Source organism: Podarcis melisellensis, assembly GCF_964234715.1.
Source record: "Podarcis melisellensis genome assembly, chromosome: 4".
NCBI lineage: Eukaryota > Metazoa > Chordata > Lepidosauria > Squamata > Lacertidae > Podarcis > Podarcis melisellensis.
In genome coordinates, this window is record NC_138531.1 from 85,172,574 (window position 1) to 85,195,115 (window position 22,542).

General features: G+C 43.6%; 1 protein-coding gene across 1 annotated transcript; it reads left to right on the plus strand.

Annotated features, from left to right (window-relative positions):
• Positions 1-1,919: 1,919 nt before the first annotated feature.
• On the plus strand, positions 1,920-11,352 carry LOC309369307 (interstitial collagenase-like). Its single transcript, XM_081910144.1, has 6 exons — positions 1,920-2,155; positions 3,619-3,839; positions 3,927-4,072; positions 7,514-7,639; positions 8,768-8,929; positions 10,663-11,352. The coding sequence occupies exons 1-6, from the start codon at positions 2,051-2,053 to the stop codon at positions 10,674-10,676; spliced, it is 774 nt and encodes a 257-aa protein (XP_081766270.1). The 5' UTR covers positions 1,920-2,050; the 3' UTR covers positions 10,677-11,352.
• Positions 11,353-22,542: the final 11,190 nt, after the last annotated feature.

The window sequence follows — 22,542 nt, forward strand, 5'->3', positions numbered from 1 at the left end:
ATTAAGCCTCCTTATGCTCTCCATAATTCTCTTTCTTTCCCTTTTTAAAAAAATAAAAATGGCGGCTGTGGCACTGGTGCTTTCCACCATTCATAACCATCAGCTGAAGGTCAATCATCTAAATGGAAAATATTAGGAAATCAGTAGCATCTATGTTTAATTTCCAGAAGGACAAATGCTGAAGATAGAGACAAACCATTGACCCCTCTAATGCAGAATTAAGGACATAAGAAGAGCTCTCTCTGTCTCTTTCTGTTCTAGAGGTATCGTAAAAAGTACTGGAAGGCACATAGACACCTGCAGATCCCTGTCCTAAGGCATCGACTTGGTCTTTGCAGAAATCATGATGCTAGATCAGTCTTTGATCTGATCTAGTAGGGATCTTCTGAGGTTCTTATGTACTTTAGGTCCAGTGCTTTTGGGTCCCTCTCAAAGAATATTTAAAGGGGGTGTTGTGGAAACGAAGACGAGCACGTCCCAAATATGAAAGCAGCAGCAATAATAGTAAGAAGAAGCTGTAGCCATTTTCATGGTGAGTGTGTCCCAGATACAAAGGCAGCAATAAGAATACAAGCGTCCAATTTAATTGTGAGCACTGCATGGAAAGTGCAATGGATAGTGGCACAACTCATTTGGAAAACTAATAGAAATTTTTTGGCCAAAAAAAAAAGAGGAAATAGCACAACTCAAGGGACACCCCTCTCCTTGTCGGAGGCAATAGGCCTCTGAAAACCACAGGAGGAGGGAGTACAGTGGTACCTCAGGTTACAGACGCTTCAGGTTACAGACTCTGCTAACCCAGAAATAGTACCTCGGGTTAAGAACATTGCTTCAGGATGAGAACAGAAATTGCGTGGCGGCAGCAGGAGGCCCCATTAGCTAAAGTGGTACCTCAGGTTAAGAACAGTTTCAGGTTAAGAACGGACCCCCAGAATGAATTAAGTTCTTATCCCGAGGTACCACTGTATACCTGAAAGAGCGTCTTCACCCCCATCATTCTGCCCAGACACTGAGGTCCAGCGTCAAGGGCCTTCTGGTGTTTCCCTCACTGTGAGAGATGAGGTTACAGGAAACCAGGCAGAGGGCCTTCTCAGTAAGTGGCGCCCGCCCTGTGGAACACCCTCCCAACAGATGTCAAGGAAATAAACAACTACCTGACTTTTAGAAGACATCTGAAGGCAGCCCTGTTTAGAGAAGTTTTTAATGTTTTAATGTTTGATCGTAATGTTTTAGCGTGTTTTTAATATTCTGTTGGGAGCCGCCCAGAATGACTGGGGAAACCCAGCCAGATGAGCTGGGTATAATTAAATAATTAATTAATTAGTGTCATTGAGCTCGTGTCCTTCTTGTGAACATCCCACAGGCATCTAGCTGGCCACTGTGAGAACAGAATACTGGACAAGATGGGCCTTTGACCTGTTCTTGTGCTCTGGGAGGAAGCACGTTACAACAACCAGCCTCTTCTAGATTTCCAGCGGTTCGACTGACAGTGGATCCTCAGACGGAACCCCTTCGACAGAAACCTTTCCGAAAGTGCAGAATTCTAACCACACAGCCTAAGCTGTGGACGAGTCACCTGCTTTTCAGTGCTCCACCTGGAAAGCTAGACAACGCAGAAGACAATGTTGCAATGCGTCTCAGCGGCAAACAAAGAAGATTGGGCAAGCCAAAGAGGGTGGGGTCGTACGGTAGATGCTTTGGGTGGATTTAGAAGAGCCAACTTCCCTATGTCCTGTGGTTTTAGAGAGTGAAAGGAAAGATGGGATGGGGACAAAGCGAAATGACATCAGTGGAAATGTCAACAATGAGGAGGAGGGGAGGAAAGACATGCCTTTAATGTTTCCTCGTAATCATTTTGGAGTTGTGACATTTGACCATCCAGGGCCATTCACACACAAAAAGCAGGCGAGCGCCATAAAGTGAGTCACCTGGATTTTTACAACATGCCACACTGGTCAGGCATATATAAGCTTGCCCATTTGGGCTCCAAGATGCGATACACCAAAGGCTTTCTTCTTTTGGTGCAGGCAACCTTTCAACAACCTCCACTATGAGGCGTGTGGTGCTCCTGTGGGTTGTGATGCTTCTGCCTTGCAGCTCCACCTTTCCAGTTCAAAAACCAGAATTGAAAATCAAGGATCTGAAATTCATTGAGGTATGTAGCCATCGCAGCATTAACAGATAATGCCATAGAACTATAGAGCAAGGGCCCTGCTACTGTTATGTGGTGTAGAGAGATGGGCAAATCTGTCAATTTAGGTTTCTCATTTTTCCAGTCTTAAATCTAGTTCTCCACATTTCCACATAAGTTTGCAAATTTTCAAGTCTTCACGGAGATTCATCAGCATGTTATTGCTGATTCCTCCTAATGTACACATTTAAAATAATAATAATATTCCATACTAGACATGAATTTGCAAAGATTTTTTTCCTAATATAATGTCTTTTTGCATAGTCTTTTTACTAATATATGCTTTTTTGTATTTGACTGAAGAACTGCATTGCAAAATTCAGAGAATAGCAAATTGTATCTTCTCTCTCTCTCCCCCCTCCCATCTAATCTATCACATGTATATCCCACCTTTTTCTCCAAAGAGCTCAAAGTGGCATACATTGTTCTCCCCCTCCTCATTTACCCCCCACAACAACCCTGTGAGGTAGGTGAGGCTGAGAGGCAGCAACTAGCCCAAGGTCACCCAGTTATCTACATGGTTGAGTGGGAGTTTTGAACCCTAGCCTCCCATATCTTAGTCCACCCTTTCTAACCACTACACCACACTGGCTCTCATAGTTGGGTTTGGGGTCGCATATTGTTTGGGAAACTGTGAATTAGGTAGGTTCACCTTTAAATGCAAAGTGAATTGAATTTCTCCTCCATCCCTAATTTTGAGGAACGTTTTCATTACTGGTGGGGACACAGGTGGCGCTGTGGGTTAAAGCCTCAGCGCCTAGGACTTGCCGATCGAAAGGTCGGCGGTTCGAATCCCTGCGGCGGGGTGCGCTCCCGCTGCTCGGTCCCAGCGCCTGCCAACCTAGCAGTTCGAAAGCACCTCCGGGTGCAAGTAGATAAATAGGGACCGCTTACCAGCGGGAAGGTAAACGGTGTTTCCGTGTGCAGCTCTGGCTCGCCAGAGCAGCGATGTCACACTGGCCATGTGACCCGGAAGTGTCTCCGGACAGCGCTGGCCCCTGGCCTCTTAAGTGAGATGGGCGCACAACCCCAGAGTCTGTCAAGACTGGCCCGTACGGGCAGGGGTACCTTTACCTTTACCTTTTTTCATTACTGGACTTCTTTCCACGGCTTCTGTACACAGAATGCAACGAATGGTTTCTCTCTGTTCTGTGCTTTTTTCGAAAATCACTGCAGGTGCAGTATTCTTTTTTTAGGCAATAGATGGAGGAGGGTGATTGGAATGTAGATTAGACTTAAAAATAAATGCCAGCGAGAGAACTGGCATGTTCAGAGGATAAACAATGAGCAAGCAATGAGCCAGAATGGGAAGAAGTTGAGAGAATGCTGTTTGCCTGCTTACCATAGGCATCTAGCTGTCCACTGTGAGACCAGGCTCTTCACATGTTCTTAAAGATCCAAACTAAATGGTCCCTTTTTTATTCCAGGCTTACCTGAACAGGTTTTTCCCAGCTGTGAAAAAAGTATTGAAGCATACCCTGGAAGAACAAATCAGACAAATGCAGGAATTCTTTCACTTGAAGGTAACAGGAAAGATCGACACAGAGACTGTGCAGGTAATGGATCAGCCCAGATGTGGCGTGCCAGATGTCTTGGAGTATCGTACTTTCGGAACTGAGAGATGGAATAAAAACTTACTGACTTACAGGTTAGCTGAGCTTCACCTTTCTGAAAAATGCAAAAAATAAATAAATTGGCTAAGTACTATTATTGTATTTTCCTCCACTGCTCAAAGGATTAATAACTACACCCCCGATATGACTCGAAGCAAGGTGGACGCAGCCATAGCAAAGGCATTTCAGGTGTGGAGCGATGTGACCCCCCTGCAGTTCAGGAAAACAACAGGACCTGCTGATATTGAAATTTCTTTTGCATATAATGGTAAGGCTGCCTTGGCTGATGTGTTTTGTTCATGTCTATGTCTCATACCTCTTCAGAGAACCTGATATTTATTTATTTTTACAGGGGGAAATGCAATTAAAAAAATATCCCCAACCGTTAAAAACTTGCTCAAGCCTTTGAAACTGTGTGTGTGTGTGTGTGTGTGTGTGTGTGTGTGTTGGGGAAATATCTGAAATTTGGTATGAAGGACCTTCAGAGGAAGGTGTTTCGTAGCTAAGTAGCCGCCGTCAGCTTTGCCTTTATATACGTTCACACTATTTATCTTTCATTTAATTTCATGTCACTTTTAGTTCCTATAACACCTTTCTGCATTACTATACACAAGGCACTAGATTCAGGTAGGTAGCCGTGTTGGTCTGACACAGTCAAAATATATTTTAAAAATTTAAAAAATTGTGCAGTAGCATCTTAGAGACCAACTAAGTTTGTTCTTGGGTATGCACACTTCTTCAGTGTATAGCACTGTGTATAGCACTGCCAAGAAGCCTCTGCAGATTGCAGTGACCATGATGGATAGGAGGCAATGCCTTGTTTATGCAGTGTTCACCTTTTAAAGCCTTTTATGGGACAAAGAATCATGCCCTAAAGGAGCATGGTGTCAGTCTCCAAACAATCTCCAAAGACAGCCCCATCCTGGGATCGTTGCAGGAATCTGTCCTCAAGATGGTTGAGGCCACTCCCCCATGATGCAATCCTACAGCGCTGGGGCGGGGATGCATGAACGAAGAAGAGCCACATGGGCAGGGTCAATTGTATAGCCATTCACACCTGTTTGATGCCCTATAGCTACACTACCAGTGCCGGATTTACATATAAGCTAAACAAGCTATAGCTTAGGCCCCCATTCTCTTGGGGGCCCCCAAAAAAATTAAAGGGGAAAACTGGATGTACATTTCCAAAATACAGTGGTACCTCTGGTTGCAGATGGGATCCATTCTGGAGGTCCGGTCAGATCCCGAGGTTTCTGCAACCAGAGGACTACTTCTGCGCATGCACAGTAGGGCAGTTCATTAAAAACTTGGGGGGGGGGGAATGCCTGCTCCAAAGGTCTTGTCTTACTACAATAGGGATTGTATAGCTATATCTGAAATTTCATGCATACCTTGACCCTGCTGCACTGAGTTGAAATTCCAGCCTTCCTGACATAGGAAAACGGCCAAGTAAACAGCTATTTTCATGGAGCAGGGTCAAGAGATTAACCAATATGCATGAAATTTCAGATATAGCTATGTAATTCCTAGATAAGTCCTTTGGAGCAGGCATTTTCCAAAAAAAAGTTTTTTTATGAACCGCCCTAATGTGCAGACTGCTTCTGCACAAGCGGTAAAATACTTCCAGGTTTGCCACACGCACATCCCGAAGTTTATATAACCAGAGGGTTACGTAAATGGAGGTTTGACTGTATAAGATAAAAAACAAATAAAATAAAACCTACATACAGCAACAGTGTTTTGTGTTGTGTAGGCTCCTGTGATGTACATACTTTGTTATGTGCAAATGGCTTTAGATACCTATTAAAAAGGTAAAGGTAAAGGTACCCCTGCCCGTACGGGCCAGTCTTGCCAGACTCTAGGGTTGTGCGCCCATCTCACTCTATAGGCCGGGAGCCAGCGCTGTCCGCAGACACTTCCGGGTCACGTGGCCAGCGTGACAAGCTGCATCTGGCGAGCCAGCGCAGCACACGGAACGCCGTTTACCTTCCCGCTGGTAAGCGGTCCCTATTTATCTACTTGCACTTTGACGTGCTTTCGAACTGCTAGGATTCGAACCGCAGACCATGCGATCGGCAAGTCCTAGGCGCTGAGGTTTTACCCACAGCGCCACCCACGTCCCATAGATACCTATTAGGTCCATACATTACCATATAGCATATATTCAACACACACAAAAAACAGCGACGATTTGCTGTTGACAAAATATAAGCTGGACTTATAAAGGGCCCCATTACCTTCAGCAGTTTAGGGCCTCATCAAACCTAAATCCGGCCCTGTACACTACCATTCACCAGTGCTACCTAACTAGCAGATCCTGGGGCACTCCAAAGCTTGTTGCATCTAAACTCCACCCGTGACAACTGCCCCCAAACGCTGGACCTGCCAGCCACAATTCTTCTCTGTACTGAGTTGCACCAGACTCATTCATACCAATTTCCCGACTGCAGGATGAGGTCGTATGTTACCATCTGCTGACATTCACAGTGGAAGCAGCCATGTGATTCTTTCTCCCCACACTTCTCCTCTGTCAACACTACTGGAGTGACATAGGACAAGGGCATGGGGAAGTGGCTGCCGTGATGTTGATACAGCATGACTAAGCTTTCTAAATTATCTGAGAGCGTCAACAAGCTTGTGGATCGGGATGATCCAGCAGACACCGTGTACTTGGACTTTCGAAAAGCTTTTGCCGAAACCTCCGACAAGCATAGCAGCTGTGGAATAAAAGGGCACATCCTCTTCTAAATCAGTAATTGGTGCAGGGGCAGGAAGTAGAGGCTAAGATTAAATGGACAGTGGTTGGATGTATAAAAAAAATGGATCCCAGGATCTGGACAGGACAGGTGTTTTCGAACTTGTTCATAAATGACTTGGAGGTAGGGTTAAGCTATAAGGCAGCCAGGGTTACTGATGTATCCAAATTATACAGGGTGATATTAAGAACAAAAATGGAGTACAAAGAACTGCAGGGTTATGGCAGGTGGCCATTTTGGAAAACGGCTTCTATAGATTTATGCCAATCTTCACATGATGTCTACCCTTCCCTTTCCCCCATTATATATGATCCAAGTTTAAATTGCCACCAGTAACAACTTTTCTATGGAAATCTATTAGAAAGGCAAGTCTATAGTAGGAGCTAGCTGATTTTACCCATGCTTAGTTGCTTAATGGGCATGATAAACCGTGACTATGTGGACTATTGTTCCATTTCATTTTTAAAAAAAATAATAATCCTGTAAATTCCAACTGGACAAGCTGTGCTTTTAACATCTATAACTCCACAAGCAAATAAGCTACACACAGCAATCCCAAAAACCAAAAGACTTTTTTGAGATTGGGTGTAGTAAGTCTAAGTTGTTGTTGTTGCTGCTGCTGCTGTTGCTGTTGTTCTTTTTAGTGCAATTTAATGTAATGGCTCTGAGCAGCATACCTAAGCATTATTAAAATACAGTATAAATAATAATAATAATACAATTACATTATAAAACTCATCATGGCAGGGCAACTGAACACAAATAGCGCAGACAGATCTTGAAGTTACAACAAACCCGGAAGTTGCCATAGTTGAATGAGTCTGAGCTAAGGAATAGGGCTGAGAATAGGGCTGAGACAGCCAGGAAGAGGCTGTCCTTGCAACCTGTGTACTTCAAGACTAATGGATGAGACTGAACTGCTGGTAATACCTCGTTTTCCCTTTCCAACTCAGAGCATGGTGACAACATCCCTTTCGATGGGAGGAGCGGAGTTCTGGCTCATGCTTTTGCCCCTGGGCCACGCCTTGGTGGAGATGCCCACTTCGATGAGGCCGAACGCTGGTCAGAAACCAACAGAGGTAAATATATATATATATTCAAAATGTGTGAGCCGGGTCCCGTTGGGGCATCAATGTGTTGTGCGCAAATACGACCCCTCAAAAACAACAACTCTGCACTGTTTTATATACAATTCATGCGTGGAATTCGCTGTCACACGCAGGTAACAGCACCTATAGGTAAATGGGCCCTTAACCATTAGGTCCAGTCATGACCGACTCTGGGGTTGCGGCATTCATCTCACTTTATTGGCAGAGAGAGCCGGTATACAGCTTCCAGGTCATGTGGCCAGCACCACTAAGCCGCTTCTGGCGAACCAGAGCAGCGCACAGAAATGCCGTTTACCTTCCTGCCGGAGCGATACCTATTTATCTACTTGCACTTTGACGTGCTTTTGAACTGCTAGGTTGGCAGGAGCAAGGACCAGGCAACGGGAGCTCACCCGTTTGAACCGCCGACCTTCTGATCAGCAAGTCCTAGGCTCTGTGGTTTAACCCATAACGCCACCCACATCCCTAGAACAGCACCTAGTATACACAGCTAAAGGAGAACTGGGCAAATTCATGGAGGATCAGTCTATCAATGGCTTCTAGACATGATTCAGAAATCACTGGATAGCAGTTGGCAGGGAGCAACAGGAAAAGGGGGTTTTATTGACTACACTTCCTATCTGTATGCTTTCCAGAAGCACTTGCTAGCAACTGTAGGGAGCAGGATGAGCCCAGGGGTCATCTAGTCCTACCCCCACAATGCAGGAATCCCATCTAAAGAATCCCTGACAGCAACTTTGACACACGTGGGTCTCCTTCAGTAGCACTGTGCTTATAAAATGCTCTGTGGAATGTCACCAGCTCCCTACACGCCATACATTTAAAGCGCATCCCTTCCCCATCCCCCCAAAGTCCTGCGAATTGCAGTAGGTTCAGAGTGCTGGGAATTGTAGCTCTGTGAAGGGTGAAGCTCTGTGAAGCTTCCAAGATTCTTTTGGGGGAGGCTGCTTTAAATGTATGGTGTGTACACAGCCTTAGTCCAGGGGAATGCTGCCTCTCCCAGCATAAGATGCCCAAGGCAGTTGCCTCACTTTGACTAATGATAGGACCGGCCCTGCTAATACGCACTGCTCATCTGAGTTGTTTTCTGTGTTTTAGAAGTCAACCTGTTCCTTGTGGCTGCACATGAATTTGGCCATTCTTTGGGGCTGGCTCATTCAAATGTCTATGGCTCTTTGATGTATCCTACCTATTCCTATGTGAACCCAATTAACTTCCGTCTCTCAGATGACGACAGGGACGGAATCCAGAGTTTATACGGTAAATACACTGTCTAAAGTTCCTTCCCTGTGTTAAATTAGTTATAACAAAGTCTGCAATTAGTGTGGTTTCATAGAGAAATTGAAGTCTGATATATATAGATATATATATGAATTAATTATGTGACATTTAAAAAATGCAACTATTGATGAGCACAGGAACTGCTCAAGAAATGGAAGGATCGGACAGGAAGAAGTCAAAGCTCAATTTGAGCAAAGGTATATGTGATGAAGAAATTTTATTTGGTTGTTATAAAGGAAAAAAGAAAGAAATTAATAAATATTATATTAAAAAAGAAAGAAATGGAAGGATCACAAACACACGTGTTGAATGTATGCTAAAAGCAGCTATTTCAGGAACAGGCTTTGCTTACGAAGTTCATGACTTGTTCTTACTCACTCTAGCAGTAAAATGAATTAACAACCTGGGACAAAAAATAACCAATCTCCCCAAGTTCAGAAATACTCAAACGAAATCTACGTTTCGTGAAATGATACCTGGAGGGCTCAAAAATTCATTTATAGCCAGTTTATCCAGCTGAACACACTGGTGATTAGGCTTGCATTTTATTTCCTTCAAATGTGGGTCTGTGCAGCAATCGGAGGTGCTACCAAAATGATAAAGGAACAATAACATCGACATAACAATCAATATCCATCCAAATTGCACATATGAACAGCAGCACAGGAACCCTTCCTGCAAATTTCAAATTACATAAAACGCATAGCAGTTCATTTGACTAATGACTTGGTGGAACAAAAACCTTCCAGGAGAAATGGACTTGGAACCTAGTAAAGAAGACCAAACACTGGCCAGTAACGGATTGTGTGGTAGGGCAGCTGTGCTCGCCTGACCTCCCGAAGGGTTAGTCACTGCTGTTTACCAGGAAGGAGGGAGCTGGGCAAGGCGGTGGGCAGGTCAGCGCAGCGCAAACACACCAGCAATGCTCTTGCACCGCACCAAACTTTCTGCAACCTTTCCCTTTCTTTCCCAATAAGCCGTAGCAACTCAGCTGTTGGGAGGTCAGGTCAGTGACACCACCCCAACATGCTGTCCACTGTGTTTATATCGCCCATTCCCAGTTAGCAATCTCACAGGTCTGTCCTGGACTAACTGAAATTTCTGGACGGCTTTTAAAGGCAGCCTGCACCCTATACAGGCTCTCCTATACAGGAGAAGGGCAAGGTATAAATTCTATTGTTATTGTTTGTTTGTTTGTCTGTTTGTCCAAAGTTGCTCTAAGAAAGTCCTGCTGCAAGAGGGCTAGGATTGGGGGAGAAATGCCCTTGCAAAAGAAGTAAGGGCAATCTTATACCCACTCAGCTGAGAGCAAGCCCCACTGAACTCACTGAGATTTCCTTTTGAGCACTGAGTAAGATTACATCAGTCGTCTTACATTTGAGATTACCTTTTTTTATTCGATGACTTTTATTGAAAAATACCGTAAAAAGCGCAAAATTGCAAGTGCACAGCGTAAGATAAGACCCAGAAAAGAAGAAACAAGAAATAGTACCCATATAGAAAACATAACAGAGGGAAAAAGATATTGTGTATTTTTATGAATACCCTATTAGGTAAAAGTCTGGTTAACTACAATACCAATTTCCTCCCTTTTTTGTAATGTACACAATGTATGCATTTGAGAGTATCTTGTCCGTTGTGATCTATATGGATTTTTAAAAATACCTCTTTCTGAATTTCTATTTAATTTTATTTATATTGCTTCCACACAGGTAAAAGAAAATGAATCCCCTCACAACATGTTCCAGAAGAAACAAAATGTCCATATTTTGCTCTTATGTTTCTTTTTTTAAATTGTTATTTTAATGAAGCAAAACTGCAGAATAGGGAAGTGTGAAATCTTTTTTTAAAAAATCACTTAAGCTTTGTAAGTTAAGTATGTATATTGCTTACAGCAGACAGAATATATATGCAAATTTGCAGACCTTTTTCTACCCTGATTTGAAGGATGAGTTCTAAGGGAATTGGTTTCTTTTTTCTGATGACCCTAAAAGGCCAATGACTTCTGCTAGACTTAATCCAACCGATTATATCTAACTAAATTGTACTCAGAGTAGACTCGTTGAAATGAACGTGCCTAAGTTACTCACGCCCGACAATTTCAGTAGGTCTGTGTTGAGTAGACAACTGCAGACAACTTGATATTTACAGTGTCTTGTGATTCTGGCATCAACATCATTGCTCTTTTAATAAAATTAAGGAAATTGGTGGAAATGATGCAAATGTGAATGTTATATGATCCTTTCAACAAATTTAATCTCTAGTAACTCTAAAAAGAGAATGCACAAGTGAAATTTTGCTGTTATGTTTCAAAGGAGTGGCTAAGGAACGGTTGGTTAATGTATTGCTCTTTTGGGATCGGAAAAATAAGCTTCAAATAAAGCAGTTTAATTTATTAAAAATGTCTGTAAGCATTTTTAAGGGTTAGTTTGTTATCTGGCACAGGAGCTAGATGTTTGGGGAACAGGAAACTGCCTTATACCGAGTTAGACCATTAGTCTACCTAGGTCAGTATTGTCTACACTGAATGCCAGCAGCTCTCCAGGATTTCAGCCTGACCCCAAAATGCTAGGAATTGAACCTGAGATCTTCTGCATGCAAAACAGGTGCGCTGCCACTGAACTACAGTCCTTCCTTCATACATAGGTAAAGGTAAAGGGATCCCTGACCATTAGATCCAGTCATGGCCGACTCTGGGGTTGCAGCGCTCATCTCGCTTTACTGGCCGAGGGAGCCAGCATACAGCTTCCGGGTCATGTGGCCAGCATGACTAAGCCGCTTCTGGTCAACCAGAGCAGCCCACAGAAATGCCGTTAACCTTCCCGCCGGAGCAGTACCTATTTATCTACTTGTACTGGCGTGCTTTCGAACTGTTAGGTTGGCAGGAGCAGGGACCGAGCAATGGGATCCCCCCGTCGCGGGGATTCAAACCGCCGACCTTCTGATCGGCAAGTCCTAGGCTCTGTGGTTTAACCCACAGCACCACCTGTGTCCCTTTCCTTCATACATACACACAGTCCAAACTAGGACTTGCCTACTGCCAGGAGCGAGCCAGCAATAAATCACACTGTGTAAGTCAAGTTAACTCTTTATTAGAAGACACAAAGACAGCTCAGGATTGCCAGGCCTAAAGAGCACAGCAACTCTTCTCGGTAGGTCTTGCCGCATAAGGCTGTTGTGGAGACTGAAGGTCCCTGACTTCCCACAGCTAAGTGCCCTCCTCTCCTGGATCCCTCCCATGCAATCTGAGACTATGCCAGTGCACCTGTCTTTGGTCTTCTCACTTCATGCCTCTCCTGGCCCTGGGAGAAAGGGGGAAGAGGAGCTTGTCGCAGCAGGAGGGGAAGGTTCCCTGGCTTCTTCACCAGCCTGACTCATCTCTGCCTCGTGATCTCCCTCCTCAGCTGCTTCCACTTCAGACTCCCCTTGCTCACTAAGCTGTGTTACCTCTTTAGCTCCTGAGACCTCCTCCTCCCAGCCTGCTCCCTCTAACCACTCACAGTTGTCCCACCACCAATCCCAGGCTCTGAGCCTTCTTCCCTGAGGGATCCTTTGCATACAGCTGGTCCCTGCAGCAGAAGGTATTAGAATGCAGAACAAAACAGAGGAGGAGGAGGCATTTGGATTTGATATCCTGCTTTATCACTACCCTAAGGAGTCTCAAAGCGGCTAACATTCTCCTTTCCCTTCCTCCCCCACAACAAACTCTCTGTGAGGTGAGTGGGGCTGAGAGACTTCAGAGAAGTGTGACTGGCCCAAGGTCACCCAGCAGCTGCATGTGGAGGAGCGGGGAAGCGAACCCAGTTCACCAAATTACGAGTCCACCGCTCTTAACCACTACACCACACTGGCTCTCAATGAGTGCATTCAATTCTGTAATAAACTATAGTTTGGGGGGAAGTCATGACTTTGGGGGTTTGTTTTGTTTTTATGATACAATGCATATATATACATATAGTATGCATGTATTGCTATATATATACTTGCAGACCTTCAGATGACAAGCAACTAACAGGTCTGAATAACAGCAGCATCAACAGAAAATACCCAGCAAATTTCCCCATTGTTTCCACATCTTGCCCCAGCTTCCACTGCAAATGTCTCAGTCATCTGGAAGGACTGGTGTGATGCCTTCCAGTACTGACAAACAGAAAATACCAGGAAATTAGTAGATCCACATAGAGCTTTAGGATTTAAGCATTTGGCAGCAGGTCTCTCCCTCTATTTGTCAAGCTGCTGCACTGTACTGCTTTGTGCAGGATGGGAAACGGTTACATAAGGCGTACTATCTTATAGGACAATGCATGTCTGTGCATCGTGGGATTTCACAGGCCAGTACTGTGATGCAATGGAGGAGTTCAGATAACCGCAGGCTAGATGGCCCTGCTTATCTTTCTGTCTGCTTTCTGTCTTACCGGGAAACAGGAACAATACAATTCTAGGTAGCAGCCACGCTTTATGTTTCCAATATGGAAACCAGCCATTAGGGATGAGTGAATCTGTCCATTTCAGTTTCCTTCAGTTTCTCATTTTTCTACTCTTACAGTTCTGCTATATTTCAACATCAGTTTGTGATTTATTTTCATTAATATATGCACTTTTATGCATGCTTTACTTTGGTATATACATTTTATGCACACCTGACTTGGCTGAATTGCAAAACCTGGAGAAGTGCAAATTTCAGAGGCGTGAATTTCCCATCAGCTGTGTTTCGATTCACGTATTATTTCAGAAGGTATGAATTAGATAGAGCTTCCTTTAAAGGAGAACTAGATCAATGACCCTCGGACTCCCTTCCAGCTCTATAATTCTATGAAATGTTTCCCACATCCCTATCATTATTCTTCCACCGCAGAATCCCAGATGCAACCTGCCACCTGCATTGGCTCCCAGTACATTTCCGGGCACAATTCAAAGTGTTGGTGCTGACCTTTAAAGCCCTAAATGGCCTGGGCCCAGTATACCTGAAGGAGTGTCTCCACCCCCATCATTCTGCCTGGACGCTGAGGTCCAGCTCCGAGGGCCTTCTAGCAGTTCCCTCATTACGAGAAGCCAAGTTACAGGGAACCAGGCAGAGGGCCTTCTCGGTAGTGGCGCCTGCCCTGTGGAACGCCCTCCCGTCAGATGTCAAGAAAATAAACAACTATCTGACATTTAGAAGACATCTGAAGGCAGCCCTGTTTAGGGAAGTTTTTAATGTTTGATGTTTTATCATGTTTTTAATATTCTGTTGGGACCCGCCCAGAGTGACTGGGGAAACACAGCCAGATGGGAGGGGTATAAATATATTATTATTATTATTATTATTATTATTATTATTATTATTATTATTATTATGGGTCTGGGTATGAGTCTGTAATTTTCATCTTCAGACTGATTCTAAACGCAAATCTCATGCCTTCAAAATCCAGCCTTATTTATTTTTACCCCCGTCCTCCTCCCACCCCCTAAACTCTTCCTTCCTGAAACACCTTGCCTGATGAAGCATTCTGGAGGACTCAAAAGCTTGCATGCTCAATTTTGGTCCTGAGAAAGGTACTGCTCACTTTGTAAAGATTTGTATAATGGCATTATATTCTCAGTTTTATTTTCAAGTCCTTTCCTAATGATCCTAAGTATGGAATTTGCATTTTTCATTGCTGCCGCACACTCAGGCAACATCTTCATTGAGCTATCTACCATAACCCCCAGCTCCACTTCTTTTACCTGCCTGAGAACTGTAGTTTATTAGGGTGTTGAGAGTTGTTAGGAGACCTCGTTCCCTCAGGGAACAATTCCCATACAGGTTTAACAATCAATTGCTTTTCCCAGGGAACTCTGGGAAAATGTAGCTCTCCGAGGGGAATAGCGATCTCCTAACAACTCTCAGCACCCTTAACAAACCGCAGTTCCCAGGATACTTTGGGGAAAGTGATATGATACTGCTTTAAGTGTACAGTGCGGATGGAGCCTTAAATAGTTGTCCAGAACTGCAAGCCATAGGGAAACAACTGCCCTCCTGGATATAAAAAAACAGCAATCTACTATGTTTTGCCTAGATAGAGATTTCTTAGTCTCAGTCTGCCATCTGATGGACAACGCAGTCCTTGTCTCATAAGCATTTTACCTAGATTCTCAAGCTTTTGTTTTCTTCAATGACAGCCTGAAAATTGCGAACCACGTATTAGACCTTTTTCGTTCTACAAACCAAAGTGCATAATTCATATTTTAATTGCTGACATCTTCCATTTTTAATGTAATGAATCTCCCTGCTTTGGGTGAGCAAAGTTCTGCAAAATTTGTTGTCCGAATCAATCAACCAAATGCAGATATACTCAGCTGCTCCACAACCTTTCTATGGACCACCTAAGTGGGCTTTTTCTCACTAAATACACCAGTGGTCCACATCCGTTAAGAATTTCTGAGAGACACCACACATAACTACTTTAAGGACCCCTTTTCTCCCAGAACATGATCCCTCATTTCTTGTATTAAGACCACTATGTTCATATACCAGCTGCATTGGCTCCCGGTGGAGTACAGGATCAGGTTTAAGGTGCTGGTTTTAACCTTCAAAGCCCTATACGGCCTAGGACCCTCGTACCTACGGGACCGCCTCTCCTGGTATGCCCCACAGAGGAACCTACGGTCTTCAAACAAAAACACCTTGAAGGTCCCAGGCCACAGAGAGGTTAGGCTGGCCTCAACTAGGGCCAGGGCCTTTTCAGTACTGGCCCCAACCTGGTGGAACGCTCTGTCACAAGAGACAAGGGCCCTGCAGGACTTGACATCTTTCCGTAGGGCCTGCAAGACAGAGCTGTTCCGCCAGGCCTTTGGTTAGGGCGCAGCCTGACTCCCTCCTCTGGCAACCTTTACAAAACTTTATGGCTGCCATCAATCTTGATTTTAATTAATTTTTATAATGTTTTTATAATGTCGCACTATTTTGGTGTTGTTAGCCGCCCTGAGCCCGGCTTTGGCTGGGGAGGGCGGGATATAAATAAAATTTATTATTATTATTATTATTATAAATAGTATGTGTTGTCTGTTAAACCTTGACTATTGGATTCAGCCTTCACACAGATGATGATAACAAAACTGACTCTTTTTCAAGGTTATATACAGCTCTGTGGCCTTGTTCTAAAACACAGCCCTGAAGCAGGGACCTTCTAGTTCAAAGAACAGACAAACAAGGAAGAATCTAGGAATCAGCTGAACTTAGGGGTTGGGAAGAAATTTAATTCACTTTGCATTTAAAGGTAAACTTATTTAATTTACACTTTCCAAAACTATATTCTTGTTGTATGTTCCCCCGCCCCCACTAATATATGCATTTATATGCACACTTTTCTCCAGTATACCATATTTGTACACATTACATGGAGGGAGAATTGCACTGTAAAAAATGTCTGTCTGTTCCACAAGAACCAAGTGGGATGGAATGTTATGCTTGGAATCTATTCCTAGAATGAAAAAGGATAAAAACACTATTGCACTAGGTGGCAGCAAATAATCAAAATAATCAAATCCGATTATTTACATGACTAAAACATTTTGTTTACCTGAAGACCATTTCATACAAATCAGCAGAATTCATGGGCAAAGGTTCTCCCCGGATGAACAAGTTCAGAATTCGGGTTGGGGGTTCTCTGCTTTGAATTGTGTTGTTGTATATCTTCTTATTGCTTTGTTCTCATTGGTACTTAAAACATCCTGGGATAAATACTATGAAGGAAGCTATATAAATGCCACAGATAAGTAAATCAAGGCACATTCCCCTCGCACCACTGCCTCAGGAAAAAAAACCCCTGAGAATACTATCTGTGCAAAGATGTACCAAGTATACTTGGTGTACCAAGATGAAATTAGGCTTGTCACTTCACACACACACACAGCACTTAAAGAACAGGAAATACAGAATACATACAACAAAAGCAAAGAGGACATCTAGACATTCAGTCCCTGAGCCCCTCCAGGGGCGATAGCTGTAAAATGGGTGTGTGTGGTTAAAAAATGAAAAGCGAGCCTTCTGTTGCAAGTGCTAGTGGTCTGCTTGAGTTTATTAATCACATCTTACATTCAGCCTCTGCCTGAGGTGGAGAGGGGGTGGCACTGTGAGAGGGCCAGCAGCAACAACAACAGCAACAACAACTTCATGATGAGTCCCCACAACCTTTTTTCCAGAAAAAAGGGCATTGTGAGAATCATTGTATTTTCTCAGTTCTTTCAGTCTTTAAAAATGCTGTATTATTATTACTGTTATTGCTATTATTGAATTACCTTCTGAACCACTATCTCAAGGTGATTTGCACGAGATAATTAAAAACAGCTAAAACACTAAAACAGCAAACCCATATCAAACAAGTCTAATAACCTAATATATGGACCTTTCTTGTAAAGACCTAGTTTCCGAGGGGGGGGGGTGAGCCTGTCAGAACAAAACTGTCTTCAATTGTTTCCAGAAAGCAATGCCTGTTGCATCTTGACAGGTATTCCAGAGATCAGGGACAGTTACATGAAAAGCCCTGCTCCAAGTTACTGTGGAGAGGACCCCCTGAAGATCTTTGGAACTTACAGGGAAAACTGTAACACAGCTTGCAGCAATCTACTGGGTGTAGGAGACAAAACAGTCTCTCAAGTAACCTGGTCCTTAGCTCTATAGGGCTGTATATGTTAGTACAAATACCTTGGGCTTGGCCCAGGAACAGGTTGCCAGCCATGACAAATCCCACAGGGTGTTACGTTCTGAAAGTAGTTCCCCCTCCCCACAAACAAGCTAGCAGCCACATTCTGCACCAACCCTCTGCCCTTGCCGGTTTTACTTTGCTTTTGCGGCTGTTTATAGTTCTAGATTTTTAATGTTCTGTTTTGCAACCTTTTATGGTTCTGCAAGTGACTGTAAACCACCCGGCGAACTTTTTGTCCTTGGGCAGTGCACAAATATTGTCAGTAAATCAATAGCCGCTCAGCCCCGCTCCCTCTCTTCAGAGGACCTGCCAACTCCCAGAAAAAGCAAGACTGCTTCCATCACGGGCTGCGTGAGGTCCAGCTGCTCAGCTCCAAGATTTTGGCAAGGGCAGGGATGAAACTTAGCAGAGCAGATGCTCAGCACACAAAAAGGTCCTGGTTCAGTACCTAGTGATTCCAGGTAATGGCAGAAGAGACCCATGCTGGAAACAGCGGAGAGCAGGCGCCGGTCAGGGTTAAAAATAGTAAGCTGGATAGACCAATGGACTGGCTCAGTCTAAGGCAGCTTCCTACATTCCTATAGGATGCTGTCTGGCATGAGAACTTGAAGTATCTTGCAGATGAAGATGACGGAGTTTATGGAGTTGGCTGATCTCACCGGAAGAATCCGCGACCAGAAAGAAGAGGAACATCAAGAAGACTGGAAGAAATTTAAAGACTATTTGAATAAATATTGTAATATTAAAGATATGGAACCACTTGAAAGAAACAATTAGGCCTAGGATTAAACTGGAATTAAATTTATAAATAAGAAAATGTACGATAAGGAAAGTTATGTAATATGATTAGGATTGTGATATGGTCTTTTGAAACACTGATATTGGAAACTGCTACATATAATTACTAAGAAATTCGGATGGAAGAGATTCGAGGAAGTCAAATACTATGTTTATGAAGATGTATGGTACTTAATTTTAATTGATTAAGTGGTAATATGCTGTATGTATCTTTTTTCTTTTTTCCTCTTTCTCTTTTATTCTTTGTTTGTTTTTATTATTGTTAATCTTTTTTCCCCCTATGTTTATCTACTGAAAATAATAAATATTATTTGGGGGGGAGAGAACTTGAAGTATCTTGGCTCTCTATTCACACCACGCAATGCAATTTCTGCCCATTTTAGATTGTGCATGCGATTTTCAAGACTCTTTGAAAACTGCTTTGGCAGCCCCTTAGGACTATAAAGTGAAACACAAGTATTTTAAATGCTCCTATGTTGAACTCCTTGCCCCAAAGTTTTAGGTATCATACCCTCTATTTGTGTCTTGCTGGCATTTGGAGACATTTCAAGTTTTTTTAAAAAAATATTTTATTAATGCATAAAACACATACATATACATTTACACAATACATGTAGACAACGCACTACCTTATCTTCATAACATAAAACATACCTACATTACTCTATATAATACCTACCTATACTATACATATCAACATACTTACACACCTACCCCACACAAACACGGGAAAATATCTGTCGTTGCTGAACTTCATGAACTGATTAATAATATTACTACTCTATTCTGCCTTGGTAAGACCACACCTGGAATATGGTGTCCAGTTCTGGGTGCCACAATTTAAGAAGGATTTTGACAAACTGGAATGTGTACAGAGGAGGAAAAAAGGAAGATGTACATTTTTGTAACACAGAAATCAATAAATGTGAAGGGAGAAGAAACGCCATGGTGCATCTGCAGCAGCAAAACTGGGTGCCTTCATATGCCCCAGTTGCAATAAAATATGTCTCTCCCGTATCGGTCTCTACAGCCACAGCAGGCGCTGTAACTTTCCAATAGTTTGACTTCACCCCAATGCCAATGAGTGAGTGCATATGTGGGCATTAGGCTACTCTGGGCAAGTGTGGCTGAGGCCAGGACCTACTGAGCCCTCACCTTACTTCTAGGGTGGCCCCCCTGGCCTTTATATACAGAGGGCAGCGCTCAATTGAAAGAAATGTCTGAGGTCAACAACACCTCAGAGCACAATCATGGGAGGGGTTTTCCCTGCTCTCTCCACTGCTGCTTTTGGAAGCCTTGCGAGTTGCTGCAGGAGAGGGACTGGGAGCAACATCATGAGTGGGGTGTTTCCAGGGTTCGAAATTAGCAGGGCGCCAGACGCATTTTGCGCCTCGAGATTCTCCATTTGCAAGCACCTCAAAAAGCCTGGCGCCATTTTTTGCGCCTGGCTGACACTCAAGGATTACTGAAACGTATGTGCTTTGAAGCCTCAGGGTATAAGCTAAGGATAGACAATATGCGAAAGAGTTTAACAATAAAGAGTGCTTTGAAAACCAAAGTATGGTACCAATATTTTTATTGCAAACACCAAATTAAACATGCATCAACAATTTCTGCTAAAAGTGTGATATTAACAATGAAGCTCAGGATCAAAAAAACTGGTCCCATCTGGTCCCATCATGGCAACTGGTCCCATCACCTCCTGGCAAATAGAAGGGGAAGAAATGGAGGCAGTGAGAGATTTTACTTTCTTGGGCTCCATGATCACTGCAAATGGTGACAGCAGCCACGAAATTAAAAGACACCTGCTTCTTGGGAGAAAAGCAATGACAAACCTAGACAGCATCTTATAAACCAGAGACATCACCTTGCCAACAAAGGTCCGTATAGTTAAAGCTATGGTTTTCCCAGTAGTGATGTATGGAAATGAGAGCTGGACCATAAAGAAGGCTGATCGCCGAAGAATTGATGCTTTTGACCTATGGTGCTGGAGGAGACTCTTGAGAGTCCCATGGACTGCAAGAAGATCAAACCTATCCATTCTTCAGGAAATCAGCCCTGAGTGCTCACTGGAAGGACAGATCCTGAAGCTGAGGCTCCAATACTTTGGCCACCTCATGAGAAGAGAAGACTCCCTGGAAAAGACCCTGATGCTGGGAAAGATGGAGGGCACAAGGAGAAGGGGGCGACAGAGGACGAGATGGTTGGACAGTGTTCTCGAAGCTACTGACATGAGTTTGACCAAACTGTGGGAGGCAGTGAAAGACAGGTCCATGGGGTCACGAAGAGTCGGACACAACTAAACAACAACAAAAAATGTTTCGCTTCTGTGAATTGTTTATTAATTCATGCTCATCAAAATAATAAATGAAAAGTGTTGCCGACCACCCCACCCCAGTGGCAACTAGACATTCTGTTTTGGCACCCATAACTCATTTGGCTCCTAGCTTTTCTATCCCAGTTTCTAACACTGGCTGTTTCTAGGACCAAGGTGAAACCGTCCAGCTGTTTTGCTGTTACCAGGAGGTGCAATGTTGTGAGTGTAATCTTGCTGTATTTATAGTACCGAAATGTTTTCTTGCATGTTGCTATTTTCACTATCAAGTTCCTGTTTTATTATGTTATTACGAAACTCCTCTTGCAACCGTTGGTTTTGAGGCATATTCCTTTTTTTCCTTTGCTGTAAACTGCTTAGAGCATGTTCCTTTTTGTGGACTGGTGACATGCAATACTATAATCATGATGTTGATGATGCCGGCCCTCTCATTTCATGGGCCTTCAGCAGATGGGATGGTACCCACTGCTAGGGCTGGCAGAAGGTGTATTGCAATAGCACTACCACCAAACAGATACAGGGGTCAAAAAAAAAAAAAACAAGAACATGAAATGAGTCCCCAAACCCTTGTTTGGGTTAAAGATGGGCCTGAAAAGTATAATGACTACGGGTCTATTCCACATCCAGTTTAAAGATTTTATTTTCAAGAAACTGTAGAGAGGCCATCTTTGTTGCAAGTCCATGCAATGTCTTTCGTTTTGTAGCTGTGTGATTTGTGCTCATCCTATATTGCGATGGCCATTGGCTATAAACAATAAAATTGATGGACTGATACAAGACCTGCTCCCTGCCTTGCTAGTCTGTTTCCACCAGGCCTGGGAGGGCCCTGACTGACTCCAGCTACAAAATGCTGCAGAAGCAAGCAGTCATCCTTGTTGTGAGGCCTGCAGGATCTGCTACAGAGGATGCTTACAGACTCTTGGGGGTGGGGGTGGGATGTTGTTTAAGGGTTTAAAGTTGGGGGTCAGTGTTTAATTTTCAAGGAGCTTACTTTCTGCTGCTCTTGGTATTAAATTTTTGCGAAAAAAAATATTTAGTGCCAGACTTTTTTATGTTGGGCTTGTTTCATTTTATCGTATACTTCCTTGATATGCTTTTCTCTAATGCTTAGGACCACTTGTGATATTTCTGTAATGATGAGAAAAGGTGAGTTAGCAGCTTATACAATGGCATGGAGAAAGTGGAGAGTGGCTGGGGAAACCCAGCCAGATGGGTGGGGCGCTGTGGGTTAAAACACAGAGCCTAGGACTTGCTGATCAGAAGGTTGGCGGTTCGAATCCCCACAATGGGGTGAGCTCCCATTGCTCAATCCCTGCTCCTGCCAACCTAGCAGTTCGAAAGCACGTCAAAGTGCAAGTAGATAAATAGGTACCACTCCAGCGGGAAGGTAAATAGCGTTTTCGTGTGCTGCTCTGGTTCACCAGAAGCGGCTTAGTCATGCTGGCCCCATGACCCGGAAGCTGTACGCTTGACCAGTAAAGCGAGATGAGCGCCGCAACCCCAGAGTCGGCCACGACTGGACCTAACGGTCAGGGGCCCCTTTACCTTTTATATTATTATTATTCTCCCTCCCTCATAATGCTAGAACTCATGGGCAGGCAACGAAGCCGAATGATGGAAGATTTAGGTCACCCAGTCATTATTTTATTATTCCACCACCACCGGTCACAGGAATTCATAGTTTTCCTCCCACACTTTTGACCCTGTTGCTCTTCATCAACAATAACCGCTGTTCCTTAATGCACAACTTTTGCAACCACCGCCTCCTTCCTTCCTTCGCTCAGCCCGCAGAG